At 41.0% G+C, this 16,362-nt stretch overlaps 1 protein-coding gene across 1 annotated transcript in view; it reads left to right on the forward strand.

The window, feature by feature from the left end:
• The window catches only part of ENTHD1 (ENTH domain containing 1), a gene marked incomplete at both ends in the record, with an annotated part of 91,513 nt that extends 83,955 nt beyond the window's left edge, over positions 1-7,558 (forward strand). The window contains one exon of the mRNA XM_081059260.1: positions 6,954-7,558. Coding sequence (XP_080915386.1) covers positions 6,954-7,558 — 605 coding nt within the window. The remainder of the gene's footprint in view (positions 1-6,953) is intronic.
• Between the last annotated feature and the right edge of the window lie 8,804 nt (positions 7,559-16,362).

Genomic DNA, 16,362 nt, shown 5'->3' on the forward strand with positions numbered 1-16,362 from the left:
TACTGCTTTTTAGTATATTCTCAGAGTTGTACAACCATCACCACTAATTCATCACCCCAAAAAGTCCTGTACCATTTAGCAGTCATTCCCCATTTCTCCCTCTCCCTGATTCCTGCAATCACTAATCTACTTTCTATCTCTACAGATTTCTGTCTCTACAAATGCCTAGTCTAGACATTTCATATGATGAAATCATATAATATATGTGGTCTTGGTGACTGCCTTCTTTTCACTTAGCACAATGTTTTCAAGATCCGTCCATGTTGTAGCATATATCAGTTCTTTGTTCCTTTTTATGGCTGAATAATATGAGGTCTGATGATTAAATTCGCAATCTCATTCTAGAAAAAGTGCTCCATACCTCATTGCTGAATAGTACTACGGTGTCACCTTCAAAGTACTCCCCATGGGAAGCTATGCACTGACTCCAGTACCCAGTCCACCCTTCAAAGCAGTTTTGGAACTCTTTTTCTGGAATGGCCATCAGAGCTGTCGCCGTATTACCCTTGATGTCCTGAATGTCATCAAAATGGCTTCCTTTCAATATTTCCTTTATCTTTGGGTAAAGAAAGAAGTCAAGGGGGGCCAGAGCAGGTGAGTAGGGAGGGTGTTCCAATATAGTTATTTACTGGCTAAAAACTCCCTCACAGACAATACCATGTGTGCTGGTGCATTGTGGTGATGCAAAAGCCATGAATTGTTGGTGAAAAGTTCAGGTCATCTAACGTTTTCATGCAGCCTTTTCAGCACTTCCAAATAGTAAACTTAGTCAACTGTTTGTCCAGTTGGAACAAATTCATAATGAATAATCCCTCTGATATCAAAAAAGGTTAGCAACATTGTTTTGACTCTTGATTTGGACTGATAGAACTTTTTTGGTCGTGGAGAATTGGCTGACTTCCATTGTGCACTTTGACACTTCGTTTCAGGGTCATATTGTGCACCCATGTTTCATCACCAGTGATAACACGGTCCAAAACATCGTCTTGCCTCTCCAAAAGGTCTTGGCAAACTTCAGCTCTCCTTTGCTTTTGTTCATTGGTGAGCTCCTTCAGGACCATTTTTGCACACACCTTTCTCATGCCAAGATTTTCAGTTAAGATTTTCCTCTTTCTCTATTGATGTTTACTTGGTCTGCTATGCTTCTCACCATCAGCCGATGATTTTGACACACAATTCAACAAATTTTTGCAGTATTTTCGTCAGTTCTGCACGTTACTGGCCTTCCTGACCTCTCTTCATCAGTGGCTCATTCTCTCCCCTCAGAAAAATGTTTAATCCATTTGTACACTGCTGTTCTCTTCACGGCATTACCCACCATAACATGTTCCTGATTTCACTTCCACTCTTGCCAAGTTTAACAAGAAATTTCATGTTTGTTCCTTGCTCTAATTCAAGCTCAGACATTCTCATGACAGCACACAAAAACATGCAACAACAATAATGAACACCACTCAGCAAGACACCGCCACATGTCGACACGAACACAGCTGTGAGACACTGATACACCAAGGTTATGAAACCTTCCCAAGCTGTTTGTACAGAGCTGCCAATGTAAGCACACGGTGGTAAGTTCGTGAACTTAATTGTCATATCTGGTATTCCATTGTATAGATAAACACATTTTATTTTATCCACTCAACAGTCAATAGACATTGGAGTTGTTCCATTTTTACATATTATGAATAATTCTGCTATGAATGTGTCAAATATTCCATTTTTAAACCACTGAACAAAATCGGGATATTATAATTTATGTGTATAGCTAACTTGACAGTCATTACATGACAGTTATTACATGCTAGGAAGACTGAAAGAAATGAAGTGGAGAATGAAAAAAAAACCCTTGTTTTACAATGAACTGTTTGAAGTATTTAGTTAACGAAGAACCTGCTGCTTACAGAAAAATTTATATTTATAGCCAAGTAGAATTCTAAAATATTTCTAGAAATGTATTTGTGATTTTATTTTTCCAGCGCTGTAGTTCTAAATGCTTTTTAAATTTCAAGCTGCAATATAGTAACTCACTGGTCCAGTGTTACCCATGAGTGTAGAAAGTTAGAGCTAACACATCACAGCATCTTTGATTGTTTTATCGGTACATCTTCAAGCAAGTTCAGCATTAATTGGCTGGATGTGTTAAAACCCAGCCATTTATTGTGGGTTATTTGCAATAATCCCTGCATTTCAGCTCTGGCAGGTAAACTGTGTGAAGATGATGAATGCTGACAAGATCCCCAGACAACTTCTGTAGTGAGCAGAGAAGGGTAACCAAGCAGGCGGGGAGATGCAGCCCGCAGTGCAGCTCTAAGTGCCTGGTACAGCTGCGAGTGTTTGGAAACTGAAGTAAATTGGTGTGCAGCAATTAGACATGAAGTGGCTCTTCAGGAGCGAAGACATCATGGAGCCCGTGAATCAAAGCTGCAGAACTCTAAACAATGATAAGCTGTAGCCAGCCAGCAGTTGGGACTACAAAGCCAACGAAAGGTGGACATGCAGTCGAGGGCAGGGCTTCTCAGACTTCAGCATGCATCAGAAACGCCTGGAACCTTGTTAAAACTCAGTTTTCCAGGCCCGACCTCCAGTTTCTGATACCATTGGTTTGGGATGGGGCCTGAGAACTTCATTCTTACAAATTCCCAAGTGACGCCGCTGCTGCAGGTTCAGTGACCACACTTAGTATACGTGCTGCCGAAGCAAGCACTCAGTGACCACACTCAGAGAACCACTAGCATAAAGTTAGATGCCAGGCACTTTAATCACATCCTATGTAAGTGACAGACTGACTGTATTATCTTTAAATATGTTAAGGTAACATTATATTAGTATTTGACCCAAATATTATTTTGGCTCTGGCCTAATTAAATATTTCTTTTTAAAATCATTCTTTCTGACTAGAGTGAACTATTTTTAGTACTATTTCTTAGTACTCTAACAAATATGTTTTGGGTCCTAGAATTGTAGACTCTCATCAAGGACATATAGTTTGGTCACCTGATGCATGGATCCTGCCTGTAATATTCCTGCCAAATGGTTATTCAGGGTGTGTATGAGCTTCATGGATGTCAGGAAACCATTTACCAAAGCAGCTCATTTCATGTGTGGAAAACCATGACTATTAGAAAGTTTTCTTTTTTAAGTTGGGCTAAAATCTGTTTTTCTATAACTTTCGCCTATTAACCCAAGTTCTAACTCATGTGCAATATGAGAAATGGACGATAAATGTTACCAAGGTTTTGTGACTATATTCTAATAATTAAATATAGCCTCTCACCCTTTTTTCCACTATCCCTTTTTGGGTAAAGATTTGTGTATCTATTAACCATTCTTTATAGATAAGATGTCAAGTTCCCTCAGTCTCCTGGTTGCCTGCCTTCTAAATTTTATGCATAATTTAACATCAATTTATACAGAAATTACACATAAATTTAAGATAATTCTGTAATAGAGTAAAATTAATTCTGTAATAATATACTGGGATGGCATGGATGTGTAACATAGTGGTTTTAGATAATATGTTTTGACATCAGACTCCTGAATTTGAGTCTCATCTCTGCCCCTTTTTACCCTTGTGATCTTGGGCAAGATTTTTAGCCTCTGAGATTTCTTTGCCTCGTGTTTAAAATGGGTTTATATGAGGTCTGACAATTAAGTTCGCGAACTTGTTGCAACAATGTTACTAACCTTTTTTTATATATCAAAGGGATTATTCATTATGTATTTGTAACAACTGGACAAACAGTTAACCGAGTTTACTATTTGGAAGTGCTGAAAAGGCTGCATGAAAAAGTTAAACGACCTGAACTTTTTGCCAACAATTTATGGCTCTTGCATCAGGACAATGCACCAGCTCACACGGCACTGTCTGTGAGGGAGTTTTTAGCCAGTAAACAAATCACTGTATTGGAACACCCTCCCTACTCACCTGCTCTGGCCCCCAATGACTTCTTTCTTTACCTGAAGATAAAGGAAATATTGAAAGGGAGACATTTTGATGACATTCAGGACATTAAGGGTAATACAACGACAGCTCTGATGGCCATTCCAGCAAGAGTTCCAAAATTGCTTTGAAGGGTGGACTAGGTGCTCATGTCGGTGCATAGCTTCCCAAGGGGAGTACTTCGAAGGTGACCGTAGTGATATTCAGCAATGAGGTGTGTAGCACTTTTTCTAGGATGAGTTCACGAACTTAATCGTCTGACCTTGTAAAACCTATTCCACATGTTGCTATTGGAGGATGGTGCTAAATAAAGAGAATTAGAAAACAGCTATTTGAAATGCAGTTAAATCCTTAGACTTCTTATTTCCAAACAGATAAACAGTTGCCCTGAATCACCACCTACTCCTATACCCTCTGCAGAAGTCTAGAGATGTGTTTTCTGGAGAAGGTAGATGGAGGGTCTCTGAAATGAGAGGTATTAGGTATAGGTGAGTGTGCGGGTGCTGTAACAAACACTACCGAATTATGTGAGCATGTGCAAACAAATGCCAGATGCTGAGAACCCAGCCCGCTTCCCTCCCAGACTCCTGCACCCTGGGAGCCAGATCTTTCCCTTCTTGGCAGGAGGTAGGAAAACTATGCTCACAAGAATCTAACCCCGTCAGAGGAAAGAACTAAAGATACTGACATTAATCGTTCCCCAATAAATGAACCACCAAATGACTGTGCACTGAAGCTCTAAGTCGACAAGTCCCACGTTCCCACTCAGAGCATCCCATCAACTTTCTAATCCTCCATTCTTAATCATAAGCAGACAGCAAGGAGTACCAGGCCATTCTGAAAAAAACTTCAAACATAGAACATTGACACAAGACATAAGGGAGTCAGTTGCATCTATGAAGCAAGGACAGGGTGTTGCAGAAAGAATTTCTGAGAACCAAAAAAAAAATAGCTCTTGGAAATTAAATATATAGTAGAAGAAATTAACAATTCCTTGGTAGGACTGGAAGCTAAAGTTGATAAAATCTCTCAAGAACTAGAGCACAAAGACAAAGGTAGGGAAAATGGGAGAGAAAAATAGGAAGATTAGAGGACTAGTCCCGGAGATCTAACATCTGAACAAGAGGAGGTTCCAAAAGAGAAAACATGGTGGAGAAATCGTTCAAGCATTCAAGAACATTTTCTAAAGCTGAAGGAAGTGAGTTGCTCGATTAAATAAGTTGACTTTCAGTTGATCTCAGTGACTGACAATAATACCCCTCAGGGCACACGGAGAAGCTTCAGAAAGCTGGGGACAAAGAGGAAATTCTATAATACTTCAGAACTAAAACACATTGTATACAATGAATAAGAATTAGAATGGCTCCGACTCCTGAGCGGCAATACTGAAAGCAAGAAGACGGGGATTTTGCCTTCAAAAGTCTGAAAGAAAGGGACTTCCAACCTAGAATTCTTCACCTAACCAAACTATCATTAAGCCTAAAAGTAGGATACAGACATTTTCAAAACCTGCAAGTACTCAAAGCTTTTCCTTCTGCATCCTTTCAATGAGCTACTAGAGAATGTGCTACTCCAAAATGAGAGTAAACCAAGAAACAGAAAAACATGGGATACAGAAAACAGAGCCCACCACAAGAGGATGGTGAAGGGAAGTGTCACACGACAGGTCTCTGCTCCCACTTGAGAATGCAGCAGTGTGACTCTGACTCGGGGCGCATATACGTGGAGGCTTTCCTCATGAGCTTGCCCATCACCATCAGACCCTTTTTAATCCAAGGATAGAATGTCCAGAGAAGCCTGACCTAGATTCTTAAGTGTACTTCTCTTGTCTTGACCATGGGCTAAAGTCCCCACTTTCCTTTTCATTCTGCTGCTGCATCAGCTGAGAATATTCATTTCACCCCCCAAAATTTTGTGATTAGAAATTTTCCAGAGCACTGGAGAGCTTTGAAGCAGAAAATAGAAGCCACCTACTCCAGCCATGATTTTTACAGGAGGTCCAATTTAGCTTAGAGGAACATGAATATATAAAAGAAGTAAAATAATGTAAACAGATAATTCATGTGTGCCAAATGATAAGCATTAATTTCCCCATCCTATGACTATAAGGAATAATTTTTTTTTAAATTTAAGTAGCAAGTCCAGAGTTAGTTTCAAAGATTTTAGAACTGGATTTCACCAATTTGTACCACCTAATACATAAATGAATGTACATAGATATTCCAGGGACACAAGAAAAAATTCTGTGTCCAAGAAAGATTGGAAAATATTTGAATAAATTACTGTAGGTTTCTCAGAACTTTAAATGTGCTAATGGACATTGTTAATCTCCGAATGGGAGGCCCATTATATAGCTGCCCATTATGCGAGTCTTACTTGACTTAGAAGAGCTGTTTTCACAAAATATCTTTTTACATCTTAAGGAACACAGTATTTCTCAGAACACATTTGGGAAATAATGATTTAGAATGAAGTACGCATATGAATGAAGAGGTTTTATATGACTCTGCCTGAAAGGAAGTTAAAGTGTTACTAAGTTTTTAATTTTATGGAAAATTGGTTTAGAATGCTTTCTATTTTACTTCCAGTTTTTTGGTGGGAAAATTAATTGTGCACATGTGCTACTGTCCTAGATCTCCGATGGGTTGGACTTCAGTCTTGACTATATTTGACTATTTTAAATGCCAACTTAAAATACTACCAGTAGAAGAGGGTGTAATACTTTACTTTTCTGCTCTTGCTGATAAGTGAAGCATAAAAATGTGTTGGTCAGGGTTTGAGAGTCAAGATGAATATTGTTCTATTTTTGTTTCATTTCTATGGTATCATTGATATATAAGGCATCTTTAGATTTTCGCTATTTCCTGCTTTGAGTTTATTTAGGCTTATTATGATTATTTAGCATATAAAATTCTAAGTATCCTCCCAGATAGGATTTTACACTGTAAAGTTATTTGAGCTACTACTCTCATTTGTATTTGCATAATCTTTCTTTCTCATTTATACATTTTAGTTTCAACCACCTCTGAAGGAACATCCTCCTTTTCTACTTTATCTGTGTCGTCTCCTGATTCAACCTCTCTAGAGAAGCCTGTTCCTCTCTTATCCTCGATTTTGGCCAGATCTTCCTTCTGGACTTTGTCCCATCAACAGTCTTCTTCTGCCTCCTCTAAAGATAAACATAACACAGCCAGTGTCCATCATTCCTTTGATCCTAAGAGCACAGTGTCTTCTGATGAAGAAGAAACTGACAACCTCAATCTACTGGAAATTATTCCAGATAACTCTGATTCTGATGTAAAGAAGATAAGTCATATTTCTAAAAGTAACTGGGTAGAGTTTTCCACCCAAAATGTAGACCACTTCACCTCTGTGTCCTGTTCTAGTTTGCAGACAACCAAACGCCTGCCTAAGGAGCCCGAAGCAAACAATTCCATTCAAGTTCTTCTAGGGGAGGTGAAAAATGCGATAGTCAAATTACACGAAGATCTGAGTATGGTGATACAAGAGCTTAGTGTCATCAGTAACCATCTGGTATGCATGAGTGGAAATAGTCCACAAAAAAGCACGTCTCTGCAGTTTCCCCAGTCCTCTGAGGGGGGCCCAGGTCAAATCTAATCATCACAAGAGCCATTTCTGATAGAACTCATGTGGTCCCACTTCCCAAAGACTACGAAATTAACCTTTCATGGATTATCATTGCTATGGCAACAATAGGGTGATGGTTTGATTTTCCCTCGTCTGATTTATGCACAAGTATCTTTCAAACCAATAAATTCATTTAGTGGTTTATTTTTTAAACAGTAAAGGTATCACCTTTGGTAATATTTTCACATTTAGATATTAGTTCATTTGCAACTAAAGAGAATTTCATTCTTCCATGCACTGTACTTTACGTCAAAATGCATTAGCGTTAGTGAAAGTTGTGGTAAGACCTCAAACTGCAGGTGACTATTCTGGAGAAGTTGGCAGTAAGAGCCGTTTACTTTTCATCGGGATGGGACGTCCTTGTTAACAAGCCTTTGCCTTGAGTTAGGAGGATTGAGTCTGGGGTACATGGTTCACATGTTCTCGTGCCAAGTTTCAAGTTCTGCAGACCAAAGGCCAGAAACTTATTCCTTCTCGTGGATGCTATGTTGGTTGACAGTGAAGATGAGACAGAGAACATGGAACAGGTGTTGTTATTGTTAACGTATATTGCAAAATGAATTCAAATGTATACTCTTTTTCCTTGTGTTTTCGAAAATAAATTTGACACTTTTCATCTTATAAGTATCTTTTAAATTCATGAAGACAGCCTTTCAAATAGAAATGTCCCAATTATTATACTTATGGGGAAAATGATCTACTTTGGGGATTATAGACCAGAGCTTCTCGACTGTGCTGTATCTTAGAATCACTGGAGAAGCTTTTATTTTGTTTTATATTTATCTGAGGGAACAGTGTAAGGGGCTGCATGTACCCATCACTCAGTGTCAACAATTATCTACTAAAAGCTAAAATGATCCCTGGTAATTTTGAAGAAATATGGGACATGTGAAAAATATCCAAATGCCTGGGTGCCACTCCCGAACCAAACCTGATTTTCATCTTCCCAACAGGGTTAGGAACTGGAGGGAACTGTTAGTGCAAAGACTCTAATGCGGGAGGATCTTTGGCACGTTTGAGGAATGTCAAGAAGGCCAGTGTGGCTGGTGCCAAGTGAGGAAAGGGGAGAATAGTGGGAGATTTGCGGTCATGGAGGAAAGAACAGGGAGTAGCGCCAGATAGTATAGGTTCTTGAAGACCATTGTTGGAATTTTCTAGAATACTCAGGTGAATTACAAATTCCTCATAAGGGATGGCTCATTTCCAATTCATTCCCATTGCAGAGTCACTGGGCCCCACTTTGTTGTAAGGGCCATCTCTTGTTAGACTGCCCATCTTGTGTGAGGTGATTTCTGTTCCTGTCACCTTTCAATGTTATCAAAACTACTGTAGGAATTTGCTGAACTCAACAATGCCCTTAGGGAAATAGGGGCCTCTGTGATCATTTACCTATCTGGTCTCTGTCTTTTTCAGTGCCTGTTACTCAGAAGATTCTGTCCCAGGCCCCGGGGATAGAGTGGTGAGCAAAATCAGATACAATTCCTGTCTTCACAGAGCTGGAGTTCTAGAGTTGTTTGATAGATTAATTGAAAAGATTGATCAAATTGTTTCTTACAAATATAAAGGCTAATAGTTCTGGGAAAGAATATTTAGGATTTGACCTGATGAAGGAATTTTTAGGAATTCAAAAGTAACTTTTGAACTGAAATGTGAATTCCAGGATTATTGAAATAAATGCTGCTGATGACATATCCGGCAAATAAACTTTTTTTTATGGAATAAAATAGAACATAAAAAAAATCTTAAGACCTTTTCTATTGGCTTCCTTCATACATGTAGAAGGTCCACTAGTGGATTCTTAGGGAAGAGAAGGATATGCTGTCTCCCTTTTGTACTGGCTATCACATTTCCAAGTTGTACCGTACTGAGAGTTGAGATGAAAAAACCTCCAGAGATGAAGCATTCCTTCCTCCCCATCCTCCATCACCAAAACCTGCTGAACCAGGTATCTTGAAATTTACACATACAAACCCCACAAATAACTGAGGCAGCAAAAACTATCCTTCTGAGAAACTACCTTACTTACTATGTGCTTCCTGCACACACACACTAGTAACTTCAGATTTTAACTAGGTTTCACATAGCTCACATATTTTAATTCCACCATTTGTTAATTAGCATAATTAACAAGCACTTATTTGAGTTTCTGTTTAGCCAACTCCATTAAAAGAATAGAACAAACTTGGCTTAAATTAAAAGTGGGTATATTCTGATTGACTTTGTAATTATCTCAGCTTAAAAATATCTCATTAGATGTTACTCTCTTAAGTATTTTACTTGGAACTTGAGGATCTTATTATAAGGCAGTTATAAAAATATTTTACAGTTTACTTACTGTCAAATTGCTCGTGTGTTCATTCTTTAAATATTTATTAAGCACCCATTATGAGGAGGCAATTTACTAGACACTGGGGACACAATTGTCAACAAGACGGATGCGGTCCTATTTCAGAGCTGAGCTTAGTGGAGACACAGAGAGATAAATGGGTAATTGGAGTGTAATGTGCAAGTCCTGTGAATTTGGGCAGCACTGGGTGGTGTGGGAAGGCCGGGTTAAGTGACAGCCAGCTCTGATTTGCAGGTCCGGGAATGCTTCCCGGAGGAAATGAAGTCCAAGCTGAATCCTGAAGGATAAGCAGGAGTTAGTCAAGCAAGGGGAGTTGGGGTAGAAGGAGAATTTTCTAGGCAGAGAGAATAATGTGTACAAAAGCTGGGCGCAAGAGAGAACTAGGCCAGTTTGGGAATGGGATGTACAAAACTGGTGGGGCAAAAGTTTGAGCCTGTTCGTTTCCCTTTACTGGGCAACACAGTAGATGGTAGTTAAATAGCATTTATAGCCTGAGTCACAGAAAAAGACTGAATGACACAGAAATGGATCAGATTGAAAGTAGAGTGTCGTAGAAATTTGGGGATTAAAGGGCTTCCAAAATCTATTCCCAAACTGATAAAAATAGACTTTAAAAAGGGGGTTTGTAGACCTTGGTGACTCATCTCCCCACAGAATAAGTTCACTGTGACAGTGGTTTGCTCCTGGGTGTGCAAGGATCCTTACTTTTTTGTGCCCTCATTTTAAAGAGAAAGGGAATACTGGGAATATTGCATGAATTGGTTACATACTCAGTTACTGCGGACTGTTTTGCTAGGTTTCACTTTATTTTTAACAGAATCGATTCTGAGATGTGATAAAAGAGTTTAGAGATGTGGAATTGAGAGATTTTTATTTCTTGCAGAACACCAAGTCATTTGAGGAAGCCAATCACGTTATTGTTGTGGCAGAATATGGTGCCACCTTTTATCAGCAGGCAGGCTTAGAAAAGAGTAAATTGGCTCAGAAGAAACTAGGTTTTCAAGACGATTTTGTTTGGTAATTTCGATTTCTGTTTTCTCACTGATGGTGCAGAAAGTTCTCAAAGATATGGTAATTATTGCAGAATTATGCCCTCAGGCATTTGCAGCTATTCAAACAGTAAAATTCCATTATAAAATAGCACGATCTGTGTGTTCAATTGTGCTGCAGCTGAGAACTTGTCTTCTACAGTGTATCCCCCATCACTCTTACAAAGCAGAACACCCATAGAGGCAAAAGTAGAAGTTCTAGGACTTGGTGATTAATTAAAAATGTGTGGTGAGAGATAAGGAGTGAAGGATGAGCTCCAGAATTGTTTTTTTATTATTACTTTTATCATTATTATTACTACTACTACTACTACAATAATAATAAGGGTTGACACTTATTGAATGCTAACAATATTATAAGCACTTTTTAATTCTTTCAACAACCCTACCAGGGAGGTCCTAGTATTGTCAATTTGCACGTGAACAAAGCTAAGGAACTTCTCCAGGGTCACACTGTAGTAAGGGTCAAAGCTAGACCTTGACTCTTGGTCTGTTTTGGTGTCGAGCTTGTGCTTGTAACCACTTGGTCGCACTGCCTCACAATTCAAGGTAAAGGTAGCCAGGTGGGTGGCGGTGCCATTGGCTGGAAAAGGAAAGTGGGGAAGATGGACAGGTCCAGCCTGTCTGTCCCCTGCTTGGGGGGGAGTTGGAGCTCCTGCCTTCCACACTTGCCCTCTTCATTCACCTCCTGCTTTCTAGCTGCTCACCACCCCCACACCTAGGACTGCTGTGCCCAAGCTGCCACCCTAGACCTTCTGGATATTCTGTTGGTTCCCCTGTTTCTGAAGAGCTGTCCGCCTCCATACACACTCCCCCGCCCATCCTTGCCCTCTTTCATGTCTACACCCAAATTAGCAGAGTCTGGGGCAGAACTAGGACATATATTAAGAGCTGGTTTGGAGATGAAGAGATTGTCTCAATTTCTCTTTTTCCCACCTAATTAAACCTGAGAAATGTCATATAGCCACACGCATGCGATTTTAATTGGGAACTGTATTCACTGGTTCACACTAGTAGTGGAGAATTTTCATTTCTGTGATGGGTCCCTGCTTTTGGAGTATATATATAACATGCTCTTGAAAAATGTACAGAGCAACCCGGAAACAACTGACAGAAACTACAGAAAAAGATTAGTTTTTTTCATCCATCCTGCAACCCTCCTCTTGTCTGGCAACCATCAGAATGTTCTCTGTATTTCTGAGTTTGTTTCTATTTTGTTTGTTCATTTATTTTGTTTTTTAGATTCCACATATAAGTGAAATCTTATGGTTTTTGTCTTCCTCTGATTTATTTCACTTAGCACAGTACCCTCTAGGTCCATCCATGTTGTTGCAGATGGCAAGATTTCATTCTTTTTATGGTTGAGTTATATTCCACTGTTTATACCACTTCTTTAGCCATTCATCCATTGGTGGAAACTTAAGTTGCTTCCATATCTTGGCTATTGTAAATAATGCTGCAATGAACATATTATAAGGCTTGCAGCGAAATAATGAGCCGAGTCAGGCGGGTTGAGAAAAGCGAGTGCTTTATTCTGAGCTCCTGGGCGAGGTTCACCGGTCCCGGAGATGGGGACAGGGGTCAAGGAAGTCGCGCCCAGGGTAGAGGGAGGGAGGCATATATAGGATTTTGGGGGTGGGGGGTTGGCTGAGTGAAGTGGCAAATAAGCAGGCCCCCCTAGCAGCAGATGGGGGGGGGAAGCGGCTGTTTCTGGGGTTGCTTATCGCACCAGCGGTCTGCTGCCTTCTCTGGGAAACGCCAGGGGCCCCAGTCTCTGTCTGGCGAGGAGAGGTCTAATTTAGCAAAGGGGAAATGGCTTGGCGCCTAGCCGCTTTGGCCATGCCCGCAGTTGACCTAACACATATGAATGCATATGTCTTTTTGAATTAGTGTTTTGGGTTTCTTCAGATAAATACCCAGAAGTGGAATTGCTGGGTCCTTCTTTGTCTCTTGTTATAGCCTTTGTTTCAAAGTCTATTTTGTCTGGTATAAGTATTGTTACCCCAGATTTTTTTCATTTTCATTTTCATAAAATATCTTTTTCCATCCCTTTACTTTCAGTGTGTGTGTGTGTCTTTTAATCTGAAGTTTCTTGTAGGCAGCATATGTAAGGGTTTTGTTTTTGTATCCATTCAGCCACTCTCTGTCTTTTGATTGGAGCTTTTAATCCATTTATATTTAAAGTAATTATTGATAGGTATGTAGTTATTGCCGTTTTATTATTCATATTTTTATCTTTTTTTTCTTCTTAAAGAAGTCTCTTTAATATTCTTGTAATACGGATTTGGTGGTGATGAACTCTAGCTTTTTCTTGTCTGAGAAGCTCTTTATCGGTCCTTTAATTCTAAACAATAGCTTTGCCGGTTAGAGTAACCTTGGTTGTGAATATTTTGTGCCAGTCCCTTCTGGCCTGCAAAGTTTCTGTTGAGAAATGAGTTGACAGTCTTATGAGAGCTCCCTTGTAGGTCACTAACTGCTTTTCTCTTGCTGCTTTTAAGATTCTCTTGGTCTTTACCCTTTGGCATTTTAATTATGATGTACCTTGGTGTTGGCCTCTTTGGGTTCATCTTGTTTGGGACTCTCTGTGCTTCCTGGGCTTGTGTGTTTTATTTCCTTCCCCAGGTTAGGGAAGTTTTCCTTCATTATTTCTTCAAATAGGTTTTGAATTCCTTGCTCTGTCTCTCTCTTCTCCTTCTTCTCCTCTGGTTGTCCCAGCGGCCCCTTAAACTGTCCTCATTTTTCTGGAATTCTTTTTTCTTTTTGGTGTTGTGATTGGGTGTTTTCTGCTACTTTCTCTTCCAAATTGCTGATTCAGTCCTCTCCTTCATCTAGTCTACTGCTGATTCCCCCTAATGTAGTCTTCATTTCAGTTATCATATTCTTCATTTCTGACTGGTTCTTTTTTATACCTTCTATCTCCATTTTTATGTTACCTTTCTCTTTGTTGAAGTTCTCAGTGAAATCATTGAGTATCCTATAACCAGTGTTTTGAACTCTGCATCTGGTAGATTGCTTGTCTCCATTTTGCTTAGTTCTTTTTCTAGAGTTTTGTTCTGTTCTTTCATTTGGGACATGTTTCTATGTCTCCTTATTTTGGCTGCCTCCCTGTGTTTGTGTCTATGTATTAAGTAGAACTGCTATGTGTCCTCTTCATGGCCTTGTTTCGTAGGTGTCCTTTGGATCCCAGTGCTGCAGTCTCCCTGGTCACCAGATCTGGGTGCTCCAAGGTGTGTCCCTTGTGTGGGTTGTGTGTGCCCTCCTGTTGAGCCTTAGTTGCTGTTTGCATATCAATGCGAAGGATTGACTCTCAGGCTGATTGGTTGTAAGGACTTGCTGTGACTACAGTGGAGGAACTGTGGTGCAGGGGTTGACTCTATGGAACAGGATTCACTTCAGTAGAGCTATGGTGCCTGCCCAGTCTGCCTTTTGGGTGTATTGTCTGTGGAGGCAGTCGGATGGTGCTCTGGCTTGGTCTGAAGCCACTGGACCTCCCAGCCCCAAGACCTCCTAGAGCTCTGGTTCAGGCCAAGTTCAGCTGTAGCATGTGCCCTACCTAGGGCTACCTGGAATGAACCCCAAAGCAATCTGCAGATGGCCACCACTCATGCTTGGCTTAGAGGTACCTGGGAAAGGCCAGGCCTTGAACTAAGGCTGGGTACCATGAATGCTGGCTGCTCAACAGAGGTATGGGGCACACCAAGGTCAGATGCGGCTTGTTTGGGGTTTGTGAACCTTTGAGAGATTTTAGGAAAGTTCCCAGCATGAGCCAAGACAGGCTCTTTGTATGGAAAAGCCACTGGAAGCGGCTTGGGTGGGCTCACAATTGGGTCGGGTGAGGTCTCAGAATCACCAGGGCAGGGCCAAGGGTGATCGTTAGCCTGGTTGATCGAGACTCAGATTTGGTGCCTGCTGCATGTGCAGGCTAGGTGGAGGGATGGCTCAACAGAGGAACAATGGCTTCTGCCAGTACTTCTGTCTGGGAGAAAGCTCCCCTTCCAGCCCTCTCCCTGAAGTCAGACAATTCAGTTCCTCCCGTATGTGCCTGGCTCCTTTGGAGCTGCTGCCCCAGCACTGGAGCTCAGAGTGAGTCTGTTAGCAAGTAAATCCATGCGTGGGCCTTTGAGTTTATCACCTGGGACTCTCGCACCCTTCATCGTCTCACTCAGCCGCAATCTCCATTGGTTTTCACAGCCACAAGTTGTGGGAATTTCTCTTCCTGTCACTGGAATGCTGAGCTAGGTGGGGAGCCTGCTGTGAAGCTGGGATCCCTCATTCCTCAAGGGGGACTTCCGCAGCCGAGATATCCTTCCTGATTTCTAACCACCACATGTGGGTGTGAGACCAGCTTGTTTCAAATCTCCACCCCTCCTACCAGTCTTGATGTGGCTTCTTCTGTATGTCCTAGTTGTAGAACTTCTGTCCAGCAGGACTTCAGGTGATTCTCAGTGATGGTGGTTCTGTAGTTTAGTTGTAATTTTGATGTGGTTGTGGGAAGAGGCGAGCACAGCATTTACCTGCTCTGCCATCTTAAAAATTGTAACTTAAAAATTCAGTTACATATAGTAACATAGTCATACTTCATTTTTCAAAAAAATGGTGGAGAGCACTTACTCAGTAGTGTCTCCTAATGGCTAGTTTCACTACCTCTGGTGCTAATGAGAAGATATTTGCTTCACTGCTGCACTTTTGTGTAAGAAATCTCCGGGAGTGGCCACCAACCCCAGAGGCTGGCTTTTATTAACCGTAAACCTGTCTGATCCACCTATCTTTCCCCCAGGTCCCCAAAAACCAAAAAACAGAGAAAGGACTGAACTAGAAACAGTAACATACTAGCTTAAGCCAACTGTGAGAATAAACACACAGCTTGGAAAGCACAAATTCAAAAGATAAAGAGAACTACCCAAAGAGAGGAAAACTAATGCAGGAAGACCAGCAGAGCTGCACGATTCAGAAAGGACCCGGCACAGTGCTCCAGCCCTTTCACAAGTACAGAATGGCAAGTCAATAACAGACCCACTGGAGACAGAGTCAGCTGGCAGTTTGAAAGCCTTTGGAGAAGGGACAGAATGGAATAGAATTGAGATTATTTGAGGCTGAAAGAGACAGGAGTCGGGGTGGGATGTCGGTCTGTGATGGAAGGCAGGGAGGCATGGCCACCCACCTCAGTGGGAGCAGAACAGGACCTACAGGCAGGTAGGCACCAGCAGGCACACTTCCCCCTCGTGGGAACCATGGAAGAGGGCACAGTGTCCCAGGACTGTCAGAAGACGTAAAGCCCAAATTTCCTACCTTCATGAGGCGAGGGATCCTTGCAGAAGATGTACTAGCTGCACCTCCCTCCTGTCCATCACGAACCCCCGTGTGACCTCCAAATAAAC

The sequence above is a fragment of the Rhinolophus hipposideros genome (genome assembly GCF_964194185.1).
Source record: "Rhinolophus hipposideros genome assembly, chromosome: 9".
NCBI lineage: Eukaryota > Metazoa > Chordata > Mammalia > Chiroptera > Rhinolophidae > Rhinolophus > Rhinolophus hipposideros.